This window comes from Lissotriton vulgaris, chromosome 3_2 (genome assembly GCF_964263255.1).
Source record: "Lissotriton vulgaris chromosome 3_2, aLisVul1.2, whole genome shotgun sequence".
NCBI lineage: Eukaryota > Metazoa > Chordata > Amphibia > Caudata > Salamandridae > Lissotriton > Lissotriton vulgaris.
The window spans coordinates 91,327,535-91,344,841 of record NC_141690.1 but is presented as its reverse complement, the minus strand read 5'-3'; the positions used below and the strand labels follow the sequence as shown (position 1 = coordinate 91,344,841).

The 17,307-nt window shown below is 41.9% G+C and overlaps 1 protein-coding gene across 3 annotated transcripts in view; it reads left to right on the top strand.

Moving 5' to 3' along the window:
- SLIT2 (slit guidance ligand 2) overlaps positions 1-17,307 on the top strand; it is a 650,203-nt gene that overhangs the window by 440,741 nt on the left and 192,155 nt on the right. For all 3 annotated transcript variants that reach the window (XM_086964039.1, XM_086964038.1, XM_086964040.1), the window contains exons 10-12: positions 9,361-9,432; positions 10,792-10,863; positions 15,015-15,086. In XM_086964039.1, coding sequence (XP_086820165.1) covers positions 9,361-9,432; positions 10,792-10,863; positions 15,015-15,086 — 216 coding nt within the window. The remainder of the gene's footprint in view (positions 1-9,360; positions 9,433-10,791; positions 10,864-15,014; positions 15,087-17,307) is intronic.

Sequence of the window (17,307 nt, the reverse complement as noted above, 5' to 3'; positions counted from 1 at the left end):
TATATAATGTGAGGGGGATGTGTTTCCACATGTGCATTGTTCTAAACAAAGAATCATACTTTCTACTGTCTGCTTCCCAGTATCACAGCATCTGCCATTTCACGCGTAAGACCTATCACGAAGCCAGACTGCACTGTGAGGTCTTTGGTTCTAATCTATTCTCTGAATTGAGTTGTGGAGCTACCCAAGTGCGGCAGACAATATTTGATGCAACACAGATCAACATCCAGACTCCTTTGCTCAGCTCAATGCAGACTCTGGGAGTTTCCTTTATTAAAGCGAGGTGGCGTTCCTGTGTTTGATGTGGGTGCCGATGTTTTTATTAACATTATACCTGGTTTCAGCTTGAAGCATTCTTTGGTTGTGGCCTCTTACTGATGGCCAGAACAGCTCCCTGTGTGTTGAGTTTAACTGGCAATAGACACTTTTGGAACCTGCCTAGCAGTGTGCCTACTTGCACTATGTGGTCGGGCTGTATCCGTGAGTGCCCACTTGGGAGGGTTGTGAAGGGCAAGTTTCTGGTTAGCCTTGTGGGATGGAAGGGGTGTGGGGGGGCTTTTCAATATGAGTAAAGGAGAACAAATCGGCCAGGCAAAGTGATTCCAATAGCACAGTCGAGCAAGCCCCATTTCAAATCATCCCTACCTATTGTTATTATAAGTTTCAAACATTAAATCAAAGCATAAGCACATGCACCCACTAAACACAGATCCAATCACAGGCAGTATTTTTAAGGGGATAGGTTCATATAAAAAAGATTGCATTTCTTTGCATCGCAAATTCCTCAAATATTACAGATTCCCCATAGTCATGAGTCAATGTCAATTTGGCTCCTTATTGATAAACCTGATGTAGTGTTCTGAATGGGTCTTATCACTTTTTTCCTCTTGGAGTCCAAAACTATTCCTTTTCTGAGTAATCTAGACTCACCGCTAAAATGCAAAAACACCCCTCACCAGTTTTAGATGGAACAAGTGGTCGCTCAGCTAGCCCAATGGCTGCCTGTCGCATAGATCATTGCAGTTTCCCCTAGGGGGGCTGTACCAATTTTCAGAGTGAGGGCGCTGCCATCAGTGTTACAGCACCCAAGTCATAGTGATTATGAAAAATCCAAGCATCATACAGAGAACAAGTGTAGCAAATGAGACACGCCCATTTCATAGGAGTGGGGTGTACAGGGCCTGATTTTGGGTGGGGGTGGGAGTCTTTAAAAATAACTTATGAGTTAATAGCACAAGCTGCAGAGTTTCTTGTATGTTCAGCAGTTTTCAGGCAACAATACAAATGTCAACATAACTTGGTGATTAACCCCTTCACTGAGGCGGCTATTCCGCCGCAGTGCTAAGGGGGTGGGGCGGCCGTGCAACGGGCGCATGCTGATGACGGAACCGCTCCGTCACCAGCCGCGGTTGCGCTGTGCTCATGACGGAGCGGTTCCGTCACGTCCCCACCCGCTCAGTAGAACCAGCAGGGGAGGAGTTAATGTTCCTGTTGGTGCGAGATTGGAGTTTTGTCCTAACTCAACATAAAGTTGCGTATAGGGTTAATGTGCCTGCTGTAAAGAATGTTTACCATACAGATCACAGAGCTGAGTGTGAGTAAACTATGAGTAGTGCTATTAAAAAATGAAATGCATGTCAGTGAGAGACCTTGGAGAGATGAGGGGCACTGTTGGAGGGTGGTGGTGAGGGAATTAGTGGAGAAGGAGGTCATTGAGGGGTGTCAAAAAAGACTGTTGCTCCAGACGCCACTAAAGCCGGCCCTAGTGGTATAGATGTGGTTTGTAACTGGTGGTGCACAAGGAGCATACTGTCACAAATATAGTAATAAAGCATAGTGTGGTAGTACACTGTCATTTACAAACAGCACAATTCAAATAGCCACGAAATGTTCACAGAACTGCAGTTTTACTGATAAAACGACAGTGTGTGGAAATCGGGTTTCGGTGCATAATTATAATTTGCACATAACATCCTACAGCCTTTCCTTTCACACCGTCTGTATCGCAGCAAGATCTTTGCACAGTTCACTTTTCACAATTAATCAGAATTTGAAAATTAAACCCCAATTTCCATGTGAAAGGAATAAACAGCAGCTTGACATTTGACCAGTGTCTTTGAAAGCGCAGAAAGATGACAAGCTAAAGGCAAAATTGAAAGGCATTTTTATTGCATGTTCTCCTGAACCCCAGAATGTTTATTTCCGGGTGTGCCAGCACCCCTACTTCCAGCACCTATGCTTTCCCCTCGATCAGAGGGTTCTTCGATGCCATCAGTGATGGAGATGCTGCTTCAGGAGCTGTGATGAACTGCTGAACTAAAATATATGGTCAGTCCTTTTAACAGCTGCCTTTCCCCCATTAACTTTAATAGCAGATGGGACCAGTGCAGGAGGAGCATTCAGTTTTATTAGCACGTGAGAGTATTCGCATCTGGGCAATGTGTTCCAGGCACATCACAAGATCCGCGCGCCTCCGCGCTCCTAGAATCCCCGAGACATTTCCCGCCAGGAGCTTTTGTCTGCAGGAAGTTACAACACTTAAGCCAATCACTTCTGCACCTTATCACAGTTTTATGTGTTTTGTTTCCAGTTCAGGATTACAAAATGGCGGCCTTAGAAAGCTGTACTGCTTCGGCCCCACAAGAGACAAACAAAAGACACCGAATGCAACGTTACAGACATGACTTTTCTTGAGCTTCTTTGTCTTAAGTTTTAGGCAGTGATGGTGGGCAGAATTTTCCATGATGGCAATCAAGGTTTATTAACATTTATACGTTTTCCAACCATTGTGAACGGTTAGTACTTCAGACACACCCAAAAGAGGAGGCCAGCCATGCGTTGTGCAAAACATTGCGGGGCTCATTTATGAGCCCTTGCGTCACTTTTACGCCGCTGGTGCGTCACTTTTTGTGACGCACCAGCGGAGTAAAAAATGTGCCTTGTTGCACCATATTTACAAAGTGACGCATCTAGTTAGATGCGTCACTTTGTAAACCCATATGCCACATTGTACCTGCGCCTGGTATAATGTATGCAACGGGGGGCGTTCTGATGCAAGAAAGGGTCATAGAAGTGACGCAGTGAAATCTATGAGATTTCACGGCGCCATTTCTTGGACGCTAATGCTCAGGAATTAAAAAATCTACACTGGCTTCCAATACGGAAACGTATCATGTTTAAGGCTCTTTGTATGGTATTCAAGGCAGTAAATGGAATAGGTCCATCCTTCCTTCAAGAACACCTCCAACTGTACAAACCAGGGCGACAACTAAGATCTGCTAATAAAAGCCTGGTCATGACTAACCGTATTAGGAAAGCCCGTTGGGGAGGCCGTAGCTTCTTCCACGGAGCATCTAACACCTGGAATGAATTGCCTCTCGCCCTAAAACAAAGCAATGATCTCCTGACCTTCAGGAAAAATATCAAAACATGGCTTTTTAACCTCCAGTAACTTTCTTTGCCTCTTGGAGATAATGTATCGTTTCAGCGCCAGGACACCGCCCGGTAACAGCGCGCTCAACAAATGGTAAACATAAATAAGTAAATAAATAAATAATGCGTCAAAATCTTATGCCTGCCTCATGGCAGACGTAAGACTGACGCAGGCACTAACAACATGAGAGTTGCCCATGTAAAAGTGCACATTGCTGTAGTTGCGTCACTTTTGTGACACACTCCAGCAATGCGTCACTTTTGCGCCTACAGATACGTCAGAAATACTGACGTATCTGTAACTCCTTGCGACATGATGCTTCATACTGTATATATGACGCATCGTTAGTGTTGCATGGAGAGTGTAGTGAAAAGTGACGCATCATTGTTTTCACCGAGCGATGCGTCACTTTTCGTAAATGAGGCCCTGGGAGACTGCATTAGTGTTGGCTACTTAATTAATGTGACTTTAAATCAATCTGTCTCTTGTGTATTTTGCCCCCTCACCGGCAAGGCAGATAATTATGTAAAACACACAATGTAGCTTTACCCTCTTCATGCCTCCCTCTGAGTGCGTCAGTATTGAAGGGCAGTAATACAGCCTGGGTTATGGTATTTTCCCAATACTGTGTCACCTCCAATCCGAGTCCTGCCTGTTGCAATGCCTGTTGCAGTGGGGAATAATGAGGTAATGCTGCTTTTTTGGGAAACTTACATGAAGGGGATGTTTCACTTCACATATTTACCCAGAAAAAAATTAACATTTTCTTGTGAGTTGTTTTACGGATTCAGGTGCATACTCCCATTTGCACCCAAAACAGGATTACGGGGGAAAGGGGCTCCATTTGAGGCTCAGAATCTTATGCGGTCCTTGCCTTTTTCTTATTCAAATCACAAATGTTTATAATCATTCTTTCAACGAAATGGTGAATGTTGGTCTAATTGGTCAATTTCTCTCAATTTACTACAGCCCCCTGTGTTTATTTTTTGCAAATTATGGTAGACAGAGCTCATTTTGTAAATAGAAACGATAGTGTAACCAGTAAAATTAGTCAACAAGAACGCAGTAGTCCTTATCAGCCTCAGTAGTCTGATTTCTGTACTTTTGCACCTATAATGCAATTTTCATGCTATTCTAAACCTATACATGTTAGCCTGTCTCATATCAACTGTGGTGAATATGAGTGTTTTCACTTTACTTGGTTGTAAGGGGAATGATTCCTGGCAAATATGCTTGTCTTATCATTTTGTCAACTGATATTAACAGAAACTAACCTATTTGTATTGACTGAAATATAGTTTCGCACCAATAAAAACAGTAAGCACAGTACCACTAAATGTTAAAGAAAAGGCTTGGTGTGAAACACCCCAACCCAGCAGACACAGAATTATGGGATGATCTCCCTCCCTCAAGCAAAAACACTCTGACTCTAAGAGCTTTAGATCTACAGTGCAACATAAACAGAGACTCTCTCTGGATGCCTCATATGCCCTTAACCTTTTTTTTAAATCGTCTTCTTCCTGTAAGTAGTTTCTCACTTGCTGTTGTCCTACAACCCTAATATTGCCTCTCTCCCTCTTCCCAATTGGCCTGCTCCTTGTTTTCAGCCCTATGTTGCACGTATTAAATAAAATCAAATGAATGCAGATATTTACGAAACATAGTTTCTAGTATCTTCCAGCGACATGAAATATGTATTAAATATGTATGTCTTTTTAATAAAGAACAACATTCATTATTTGCTTGGATAAGTTCAAAAAGCTTAGATTTTGAGCTAGATTGTAGTATTAGCATTCGTGTTTAGCTTTCAAGATACGGTTATTTTGCAAACATTACTTATTGCACTGCCCGTATCCTGAGGGGTAAGCACTTACTGCAGGAAATCCACGATCCTTGTTGGTGGAAGTGGAGTGTGGGAATCAGCCCGTTGCTCATCATCAACTGTAGGTTTCTTGGGGTAGGATCATTTTTAGTCAAGGTGGTTAGTACAAATGTAGTAGTGATTTAACAATTTCTTAGTGGCCTTATTTATTTAGTTTATCTTAATTATTTTGTAAAGCACTGTATTCCCCTCAAGGGCTATCTTGGTGCTAGTTACAAAGGGGTATCATAGCGCTGAGAAACTAGCTCAGACCACCAAATTAATTACAACCAAGAAGAAACCATGAACAACCAGCTAGAAATGACATCTCAACAACCATGTCATGTATTCCACACCTTCCTAAACTAAAGGTCTGCAATTTGTCTAAAACTTAAGGGCAAAGAATTTTGCTCCTTAGCTCCTGAAACAGAAAAAGCATAACCCCGGAATTTTTGTGGCAGTGTTTAGGAACCGCAAGGACGAGTTTGTTCTGCGATCTTAATGATCTCACACTCGGATGAAGACTAAGCCAAAACCTGAAAACAGAGGCTGATAAAGAGGAGATTTTTGTGTGCACTAGACACATATATTTAATGAGGATGCAAGTTTTAACAGGTAACCGATGTAAAAAGGTCGGAAGTGGAGTTATATGGTCTCCTATCTTCTTTATAAGTACCAATCTAGCCATATTATTTTGAATGAGTTAAACCTTATGAATTAAGTACTCTGGGAAACTAAGGTAGATCGATATACAGTGATGAAGACAATGAAACAAAGGCATTGGTAATCTGCACCTTGGACATAATGCAAACAGATATAAATTATGCATCAAACAACATCATTGAAAAAAGCAGCCCTCTCTCATGGAATTGACTTGGTCCACCAGAAAGAAAGGTGAGTGTATTTTTATGCCCAAATATTTTACGCAGGTGAGCCATACTGACTTCAGACTAAAGGAAGATGGTTGCCAGAAACGGAGGTTGCAGAATGACGAGGGATGAGAGCTGAATAAAATATTTCCATCTTGTCCCCATTCAGTATGAGATGATCAGCACTCATCCATCCTTCATGTCTGATAGGCAATTGCAGAATGCAGATTCTGTCTCGTATATATGTGGAAGAGGTGTGGCCCTGCGGCCAGGGCGACTGACTCTGGAATCTGGGGATCACGGTTTGATCCCCAGCACCGGCAGCAGATTAGCCCAGCACCATGTGATCCTGGGCAAGAACTTGCTTAATCTTCTCGACGGCCCCCAGCGCCTAGAGACCCTTACGGGTGATTGTTCGCGCTTTACAAATGTGGATTATATCTGCTGTTTCGTCAACACAGCCTGAGTGTTGTCAGCATGTAAAGAAAGCTATGCCAGAACTACAAGAGCAGTTCAGGTTGGCTAAACGGATCATGTAGAAATTGAGTAATAAGGGAGTTAGAATAGATCCCCGAAGGATCGATTCATTGCCACTTTGAGCACTAGTATCGCCACCTTTATGCCAGCATACCTGCACTAAACTGCGAATAATCCTAGTGGGCACCGAGAAGTAATAGATCATTGTCACCAGATTTTCAGCAGTATTGGGTTTATAGTGGGTTAATAAAGCTTAATTTTCACTTCCTCATCCACAAAATTAAAAAAGAAGTTTAATGCTTCCTTTAAAACTGCATATGCATGGGTTCTGAGCTGAAACTTGTTTTGAAGATTGCTATTCAGTTGAGCATAGTGTGCCTTTATGGCCGCTAGAAGATGTAGGGATTCGTCGGGTCCCACTCTAAAAGAAATTAGTAAATTGCATCGAGTAAACTACACTCACCTCGTGTGAGTGTAGATTTATGAATTTCACATTATAGCAAAACTCTTCAGGTCAGACATGGAAGCCTATGTCAGACACAGCTCACCAGGCATCAGCCTGAGAAGTAGTGGCAGGGAGGTAAAACAAGCACATTCAAGTGCACTTGCTAACTTTTCTAATTTGTATCCTTCTTGGAGGGATGCTCATTCCTGTAAACCAGCACCATTATGTTGGGTATTCCTTGGCTTGTGAGCTCATGACCCACAGATATACTCAATATGGAAACCAGTGTGAGTAAAATCATTAGCGACTGCAAAACCACAGTTTTCCGATTTAGAAAAGTGATTTTGCTCTTGTATTTATAGTCACTTGATACTAAAAGGCCGGCCTAACATAATGGTCAAAAGGCGCCCATTAGTGTTTGGGACTGGGGATACAAGGGGCAGTTTTGAGTATCTCTCACCCTCATCTAATCTCTCTTGGAATACCTACCAACTGTGCCTAATAATGAACACTTACTTCCAGAGTAAGAGTGTTCATCCTGAAGGTGTGGGTATCCTCTCTGCCTGGGTATAAACAGAATTACTTTACGCAAGTGGCACAGTAAAGAAGTGAAGTAGTGTGGCTCACCGGTTAGAGGCGGCAGACCCGAGAGCAGAGGACGGCCCGGGACCAGGGTTCGATTCCCGACGCGGCAGGTTTCTGGACCAGGGTCAGCGGACTCGATAATTCTCTCGCCTCGGTGCCCACTCTGATCAGCGATCACACTCGGCAACTCTGGGCATTAGCTTGCCTCATCTTCACTAACGGCCCCACCAGACCGCCGGGGATGCCTGTTCTCACCCTGGAGATACCCATTAAGGGACCATCTCTCAGGGAAGCCAGGAAGGGTTTCGCAGCGGTCGAAGCGCCTTGGGACCCTACGGGTATGTAGTGCGCTATATAAATGCCTATACATTTACTTTGTTTTGTATATTTCTGGGTATGAAGACTCTTGTAATTGTTTTGCGTTTCAATTGAGGCTTGCAGATGTTTTTAATGTGTTGATTTTCATCTGCTTTCTGTGATCCTGGGATGCATCTATTTAGATTTTGAACGGAAGGTTGGGCTTGAATTTGTACTCTTTGAAATTAATTTGATTCTGTGTCGATAAAGCCGAAGATCGGATGATAACTGGGCCTGCAAGCAGAAATTCAATGTATATACTTTCTTTCTGAACAAAGTGGGCACCTAAGAGTTGGTGTGATGCTCCTCGCTTTGTGCATTATTGGATTCTTCACTATCCCCCTTTGTAGGGTGTCTGAGTCGATTAAAGGCACTTTACAGTGCTTTTGGCCTTGGAAGGGGTAGTAAAACGCTACATAAATGCTATTAGAATGTAATATAATGTTCGATGTTCCCAGCATAAGCAAACCTGTATCTGCAGAGCGAGCTGGCTAGCCGGGTTCATACCTTGATATTTTGCCTGCAGTGCTGTACATTGCTACTGAATTGAGTCTGTTGCCCTCGCAGTTTTCTTCCACATTCTTTCCAACAGTCCTTCCTAAGAGGTTCAACAGCAAAAAACGCATTGCTTAAAAGATAACCCTGATGCAAATAACTTACAGTAAATTGAGCCATTTAGGTGCTACATTGTAGAGTTTTCCATTCGCTTTGTAGGTCTGGTTTGAGATTGCAGCTCTCTGCAGGACCTTTTGATGCCTCTTCTTTTAAATATACATAGAGTGGGCTTTGGCTTGGCCTAGAGGAGTACTTCTTGCTCTCCAAATGTTATTGCCTGTTTGAGGTATCATTCTGCAACGTATGGAGTGTTTGCACAGCAATGCATAATATACTGTTTTAAATCTCAAAAGTATACAGAGTCATCATATATTACAATTATTAATGTTATTTAAGTATTAGAGAAAAGCAATCCTTTTTTTGGTATTTAGCCAGGGCTGAAAGAGAAACCCAGTTGACTTTGCACTGCTTTTCTTACAGAGAGCTAGTGATACGCACACCTTATGCTCTATTATAAGTTTCTTAAAAGTAGCAGTAAGACTGAGAAACACAAGAAATTAACCAACTTTTGTACATAATAATTATTTCTCTCTATGAATTGTACGTTCTACTCCTTGTAGTTTTAATTTGTCAAAAGTTCAGAAATGTAATTTAATGAAATTTTTATTGTGTAATGTATTTTTATGATGGTTTTTAATCGTCGAAATAAAGATTTACGGAACTGAACTGACTTTGCTAATGCTTGTTATTCATTACTATTAAAACTTTTCTTTTGCAGGCGGTTAGAGCAAAATGCAATCAAGGTCATCCCTCCTGGCGCCTTCTCACCATACAAGAAGTTGCGAAGAATGTGAGTGGGCTGTATGGTGTTTTTTCCCCTTTTTCTGTTTCTTGTCATTAGATGTTTGATTAGGAGAAGGAGCACTTTCTTCGTGACTGTTTTTCCATCTGTTCCAATAATCAGAAGTGGCCACCATTATGTTTTTTTGTGGATGAATGACAGTATTCTTTAATATTCAGGGGGCAGTGGCAGAAAAAGCTCCCAGCGTAGGCTTTCATCACAGTATCGTGGCATTCCCTGGAGGCCCTGGTATCCTTAGCACAGGGCTCTCCTCAGGTAGTTGGTCTTCCGTATTTCCGGGTTGGTTATGTCTTATACTTTGCAGTGTATCACACATAAACCTTGAACAGAACCAGAGTTGGACAGTAAGAACTTCCACCATTGGGGTTAGATCACATTTTGCAATCCTTGAAATCAGGTTAATGGCCACACTTTGAACGGACTGTAGTCTGGTGTGTTCCTTATGGCACTTGTTGTATTCTAGAACTGGGTTCCGCCTTTACCCAGGTGAATCAGATCCGCTGTGCCCGTTGAGTGTGCCACAACAGGATGCATGCAGCGGTGTCAGTGCGCACTCCGCGTGTGTTGTGACATGCGGGGCAGCGGTCTGCGGTATGTTGGTGGCAGTGTAAGGCTGATTTGAGCCTAGCTCCTAATGTCTTTGAAATGTTCAGGACCTTGGTGGGAGCAGGTGTCTGGAGTCGAAGGCAGCTCTGCGTGACACTGCTATGCCTCTGTGCAGATGCTGACGCCCATGCGAGGAAACAATGGCTGCCATCCCTTCATGCGGTTGCAAAGAGATAACCTGAGTTATGAAAGTGCTTTACTTTAACCCTCTGTAGGTAACTGAGGTATGTAGGTCTGTCTATGCAGTTACACAAATATGCCCTTGGTATAATATACAACGCTGAATTGTTTTTTGGAACTTAATAGCAGAAATAAATGACTACTTAAACATTAAGTGCTTGCTTTATTAATCAGGGGAGAAAAATATGCCTGGCTTTACTTTTTCATTATTCATTGATTTAAGTTTCTTATGGATCGAGTTTGTAAAAATGCATGCATTGGGGCCTCTGCTCCATTTCTCCCGCGACCTCTTCTATTTGTGGATTCCTAGATAACCCTTTTCTGTTTCCAGCACTGGTGGATTCAGATAATTGGAAATGCACGAAATTATATTCTAATAAAATCTGTTCTTACAAAAACGTTGTTTGTGTTGCTTCTTCAGATGAAGGGTGTTGAACTCATGGTTTCTCAGCCTAGTAACTCTTTATTACGTCAAGTTACATTCATGTGCAATTTAAGTAATTTCTTTTATTCAGGAAACAGGATCACATTAATTTTGCGTGCCGCCATTTCTAATTTCAGCGACTTGAGCAACAATCAAATCTCAGAGCTGGCTCCTGATGCGTTCCAAGGCCTGCGTTCCCTCAACTCGCTGTAAGTATGCACCTCACCTTAGAGGAAAGGGGAGTGCCTTGCATGCTCATTCTCCAGGAATCCCTGGCATGTTTGGCTGCAGGTATAAAACCCATTTATCTACATCTGCTTTACTTCCAAGAGCTGGAACGTAGAACTTATGATGTCAAACTTTCAAGCCACCTTGTATCTGTACACAAAACTCACATTTCTTGCATAAGCCATTGGATTTCCGTGATCTGTCTACACTTGTGGAAACTCATACTGTGTCATCAACAGGTATAAATCATTTGGCTTCTGTAATCAAAGTACACTTTCAGGCATTTGTACTGTGTCATCAACATGTAACTGATGGTTTTGCTCTTGCATCTGTGGAAATTGGTCTTTCTGAAATAAATCTAGTACCATATTACAAAATTAAAATGGTTCGTGGTTGTAAATATTTGAAAAATAAGATTAATAAGTAATACATTCTTTCCATATTCCAGTTTAGACGAAAGGATTAAGTAAATTGTTACTTTAAAAAGCAAGCCTTTTCATTTTACAGGTATGCGTGCTAGTCACCAGAGGCAGAGCGTGGTTGGAGAGAACAGGCCTAGACTTCGAGAATTCCATTCTCCATCCCTTTATTGTAAATTCTGCTTTACACATACTGCCCACTGTAATAGGTGCCAGTCACTATGCATGTGTTGATTAAATACATTCAAGCCTTTATCATACACAACCTATCCATGGTGTTGCTGAAATAATTCTCCAATTAGTTCCTTCCTGAGTAGTCAATATCGGGATGCATTATTTGCATTGTACACAGGGTTTACAACCTTTATACTGGGTTTAACTCTAAATTCCATTGCTAGTTCCAGCTCAAAATACTAATTGGTGCTGTTTACTATCAAACGTGACTTTTAATTCTATGTATTTGCTGGCATTCCAAGGCAACCTTTTCTGTATCCAGCACAGGTGTAATATTTGTGATGTACCCATTAATTTGTTTCCAGTTTATAGTGAGTTATGTATGATGTCCTGTGGCTGCAAATACATTTAGCTGTCTCTTGGTCTGAACTATTGTTTCCAATATGCGTAGAGGTGGCTTTTCGTCAGCCTATTGCATAATTGAAGGGCTTGAAGTTTGTCTCACTTCCGTGCTTCAGAGTTGATGCTTTTCCTCCCTATTCTACTGATTGTCCTACCCATGAGCATTTTGAACTTATTGTTCTGATTGGATGAGTTCTAACCTTCCACTGCTTTGCTGAGAAGACTTTTTTTATTTTACTTGCAACACATCAGGAGAGAGCATGGGTTTTCGTTTTCTCTTCCACATGTGCTGCTTCCTTCCTCATATTACCTCTTCTTCAAGATCATACACCCCGACACCCAAATCCACTGTTGGGGTTTACTTTCTCCTACCCGCTCTTATCCAATCGTTCAAGTCTCATTAGTACTTTGAAATTATATATCTATAAATATATAGATATATTCACCGAAAAAAAACAAAGGTTAAAGTGACGTTATACTTGGGTGAACATTTCATGGACAGCATTTTAAACTAAAAAAACACAAATTCCCGTTCAGTTAGGTTTAGTAACTATAACTCTTGCCCTGAGGTTACTATAACGCGTAGCCCCATCATGCACAGTGTTGTCATCATTGATGTCATTACAAATGTTGCAATGAAATTATTGATGATGTCATTGTTCAAGTCATGACTGATGTAATGTGTGTGGAAATTAGCAGTGCATGGTGAGGGCTCGAGTTTTATTACCATTCGTAAAGGCAACACATCCCCCACTGACAAGCGCAACCTTCCGCTGGTTATGGCCTGGAGTGGGCCATAGGGCTTGGCCTTGGCCTGTGTCCAAACCCCCATGGGCAGCCAATCCAGAGCCTGGGGCTAGTCACAGGGTTCGGCCGCACTGAGGCAGACCCCATCCCTTAGGGCCGATTTGTCAAAAAGGTGAGGAGGCAAGCAGCCCCCCTCCCCAATTGCAGGTCCCCATTGCCCAGGGCATATGTTGTTATTAAGGGAAGAGTGGCTCTGAAGCTGCAATTTGCTGACTAGGTGCTTCCTTTTTGTCATATTAGAGTGGTACATTTCAAAATAAATGGCGGGCATGTCATGATGCATGCGCTTGCAACAATCGTAATACATGCGTGCATATGTCACAAGGCACCCATGTCCACGAGTCATGATACATGCCCGCATGTACATCCTGACATGATGTATAGCGACCGTCTTGATACAGGTATCTTTAATAAGAAACACATACCAAGTATGCTGGTTATTTGTTCACATGCGTCTCAGATGAGTTTTGCTGTAAGCGTTTGCTTGTTATCAAGGTGTCAACTTCACATTTACTTTGAAGTACTAAATGTCTGAGTTTTAAGTGAGATTTGGAAAGACACTCTTGTACGTCACAATATCATCTACAGATTTATCGTCTGACATATTGTCCTAAATATGGTTTACAAAAATATTGTCCCATTGGAATGATAGTGATTTTCTATTATTACCTCAAGTGAGGCAATATTTTTTGTAATTATATTCAGGAGACAGCATATATATCAGAACACATTCTGGCAACAAAATTGTTATGCCCTGCTGCACTGGCGGTTCTTTGCTAATAAATTGTAGGTCAAATTTAGGAATAGGCTATCAAATCACTCTGAATACATTATTAGTTCTGTTACTGTATTTTATGTTATGTTATTCACTTTCTATGCTGCAGCAAGTTCACTATTACTGGACCCACTTGTCATTTGCAACTGTATTAAACAATCATGGCAAAACCAGAATGTTTCCTCTCTAAGAGGTCGAGCTATTTGCTTTGATTATGCTTTTTGGCAATTACGTGTATATGCATGCCTAAATATGCATACAGGCCGACTCCTGCCAATTTTGTAAAGAGTTTTCAATTAAAGAAGCCCCATCTAAGATGGCCACCAATGTGCATGCATGCATAATGTCTTTTGCATATATGTGCTCCATTACAGGTGCATTGTGATGCACTGTGGTAATTTTTATTTAATGTCCTAACACTATGCCTGTCTTGCAGACAGTCATGTTAGAATGTTATTTGCAGCTTTGCAAAATTTGCAGATGACAGGCCTTTAAGAAAAATGTTAAAATTAAATATTTTCCTCAGGGAATAGAACCGGGTACCATTCGGAACAAGAGTTGGCGTCTAGAAATCAGATGGAGAAAGTGAAGTGACAGGAAATGGAGAGAGGAGATACACACACTTTCAGAGAGTGCTCTCTGTAAAATAAGAAAACTATATACCTTCAAGCCATGATTAGATGGCTAGAACGTATTCAATCAAATCACTGTGAGATAGTATTGATCCTGGGTGGAAGAAACGCAACAATAGATTGGAAAGCCATTGAATAAAATGCAGACAAGTTAGACTGACAACAAAGCCTCCCTTTCATGAGCAAGGGGCTGACCCAAAGTCCACTCTAAATGTATGTATGCGTTGGAATTGATCAAACTGCCAGTCTGTAGCCGAAACCTAAAAAGAGAAAGAGGAGAAAGTGGATAATGCAGTCGGTGAGCCTTATCAAGAGTTTGGTGAGTGGGATACGTACTCACACAAGTGACTGACCGTATTATAAGCGTAACAGGCAATGATGCACTTGCAATGGAGTGGGCAGGATGGCTACCATGTTTGTGATGAGGTATCCCATCCACTAAGTGATCAATAAGGCCTGAAGTCTGCAAAGAGATCCAGAAAACTGAGCTATTGGATGTAATTGGCTGCCAGACAGCATATGGAAGTCTCCAGTGTTACTGAGGTGGAACACATATGGCTGTGTCAAAGTTAGCTCAGTCAACCTAAAATCTCACCTCTGTGCCTGCCAGCATTCTATTTCACTTTCACATGCAAATGTTTGGAAAATGTAGAAAAAGAATTAAAGGCAGAACTACTTGAGAAGTATTACATTTCTCTTTTTTAAAGTAAGAGAAAGCCACCCGACAAAATGAAATGGATTCTCCAGGGACAGATGAAGAGTGCTCGGGGTTTTCCTAGCTGTCTTTGCTTGCTCGCACTGTGTAGCCTTGACTCATTTGGATGACATTTAGATGTGAGGTGAAGTGCCTTAATAAGACAAACGCTGTTATTAATATTTGGTTGTTGGTCTTGTTAATTATGTTTTTCTCTTTTTATCTGCAGCGTTCTCTATGGAAACAAAATTACTGAACTTCCGAAAAGTCTGTTCGAGGGCCTTTTCTCTTTGCAGTTGTTGTAAGTGTTTATTAACTCTCTCCTGTATGATTGCATGCACATATTGTCTCAGCAGTCGTTGTAAGGGCAGGCAAGGAATTGTGGGAACTAAGCATGACCGTCTACACTAATGTTTTAATGGGCTGACAAACAATTACAGACGCTTCATATTTATGTTACCATTTCGGATTTAACCCCTTAGGTGCTGCGCGCGTTCGGCGGCCGACGGCACCACTACCTCCATAGTGCTGCCGTCGGCCGTTGAACGTTCGAACCTCACCTGCGCAATGGAACGTCCACCACTGGAGCCGGACGTTCCATAGCAGCTATGAGGTTAATTCGGCATCATTTGTGGGCCCATGTGCACTGAAGTGGATTTCCATTGAACTCTGTAGATTGTTTCCTGGGAGCTAGGATTATGAGACTGAAGCACATATGTAGGTAGAACCAGAAGGCCATGCCATCAGGGCTGGACATTGCCAAAGGTGTGCATTTATCCCGTTGGTTGAGGTGTTTGGCTTAATTTTAAGAGAAAGAATATAAAGCTTATTAAATTTGCGAAAAATGGTTGCAAATATTTTATGCTAAATATTAATGTAAACTATTTTCTATATTTATATGTAGAACGTTTTTTAAAATACAACACTTTTACTTTAAATTGAAATGTAAATACTCTGGATATATTTAGTAAAAATATATAATTTTATTATGTAATACTAATTATTACAAATGATTAATAGAATTAATGAAAAGTAATTTGATAATATAATAAAAATGAATATTACCCTCCTTTGTAAATTAAAAAAAGTAATTAACAAATGTTAAAATAAACAATGTATCATTGTTAGATATATATTTACAAAAAATTAACATTTATATTTGTAACTATTTTACATAACTTAATTTATTGTAATAGTATTTCCTATGGGGTTTATTTCAAGTCCATACCTCCATTTTGGGGGTGGGGGGTGGGGGGAGGTTTTACAGTATCATTCAGTGTCCATGGGTGGTGCTGGACTCCAGCTCTGAGCTGCAGTACATTTACAACACTGTTGGCCCTTTTTAGCAGTACTAAGTATAGAAGTGCAGTTTGTGGTTGAGTGCAGGTACCTCCATATTCCATTCCCAGCCTTTGTGTAACTGCTCCTTACTCCTACTAAACCCTTTCCCTTTAATCATAAAAGTTCCCAATGTTCCAGCCTGTTATTCTGTCCCTCCACATTTACTACTAAAACGTATACCAATGTGGGTGGAGACTCTGCAGAAGGACGAGATTTCTACACCGAAAAATATAGGACAAGCGGAGGCCTCTGCATGTATTTTGTGGATAGTATTTTGTAGTGCATTTTTAGTACTACTGTAATTCTACAAAACATTCTGCAAAGTGCAGTTTGTGAATAGGTCCTTCTGTATTCTTGCACAAAGTCTATGGATCTTACTTCTTTTGTGCCTCCATGTTTTATCTTAAGTTTTGTCATCTCTCTTCTCCATGCTGGAAGCATACATAGTGGATTGCTCTTGCACAGAACTTGTCTTTTAGACTTATGATTCAAAGAATAACCTCTTAAGCGCTGCTGACGGCCAACGGTCGTCACAAGCGCTACCTCCCCAGTGCTGCGCACGACCATTGGACGTCCATTCAGCACTAGTTCCAATGGACAGCGCAGCACTGGGGAGGGATATTTGCGAAGCAGCTAAGGTGTTAGGGATCACTTCCAGAACTAGATGGTAAACAGGAGCCTTGACAAAACATGCACCATCTGAAAGAAACACGTTAGTGTTAGATTCCTTACCTTAGAATATCCCCAGGCGTCAGTCTGGATCCGGAAACTTTTGCGTAGCAGTACCCCTGCGCGTCGGTAGGCGTCGTCTGCAGGCGCCCCCTGCGGCTCCGCGTCCGTCGTCGGCGTCGTGCGCCGTGATGACGTCGCTGGAGTATATAGACGCCGCCTCCGCGCGCTGACGTCAGTTCTTCTTTTTTCCGCGCCAGTGGACGCAGATCTGAAGAGCAGTATCCCGGTCTTTGACCAAGTTTTTCGAAGTAATTACTCACTTGTGCCTGATAGGATGCCTGGGTTCAAGCACTGTGATGACTATGAGCGCACGATGTCGGTCACAGACCATCACCGCCTCTGTCTCCGGTGTCTGGGCCCCGACCACGACGTGGACTCCTGCGTCGACTGCCGGGCCCTCACCAACAAGGCTAGGCGGGAGCAAGCTACTGGAGCTCCGGGTGTCGGCC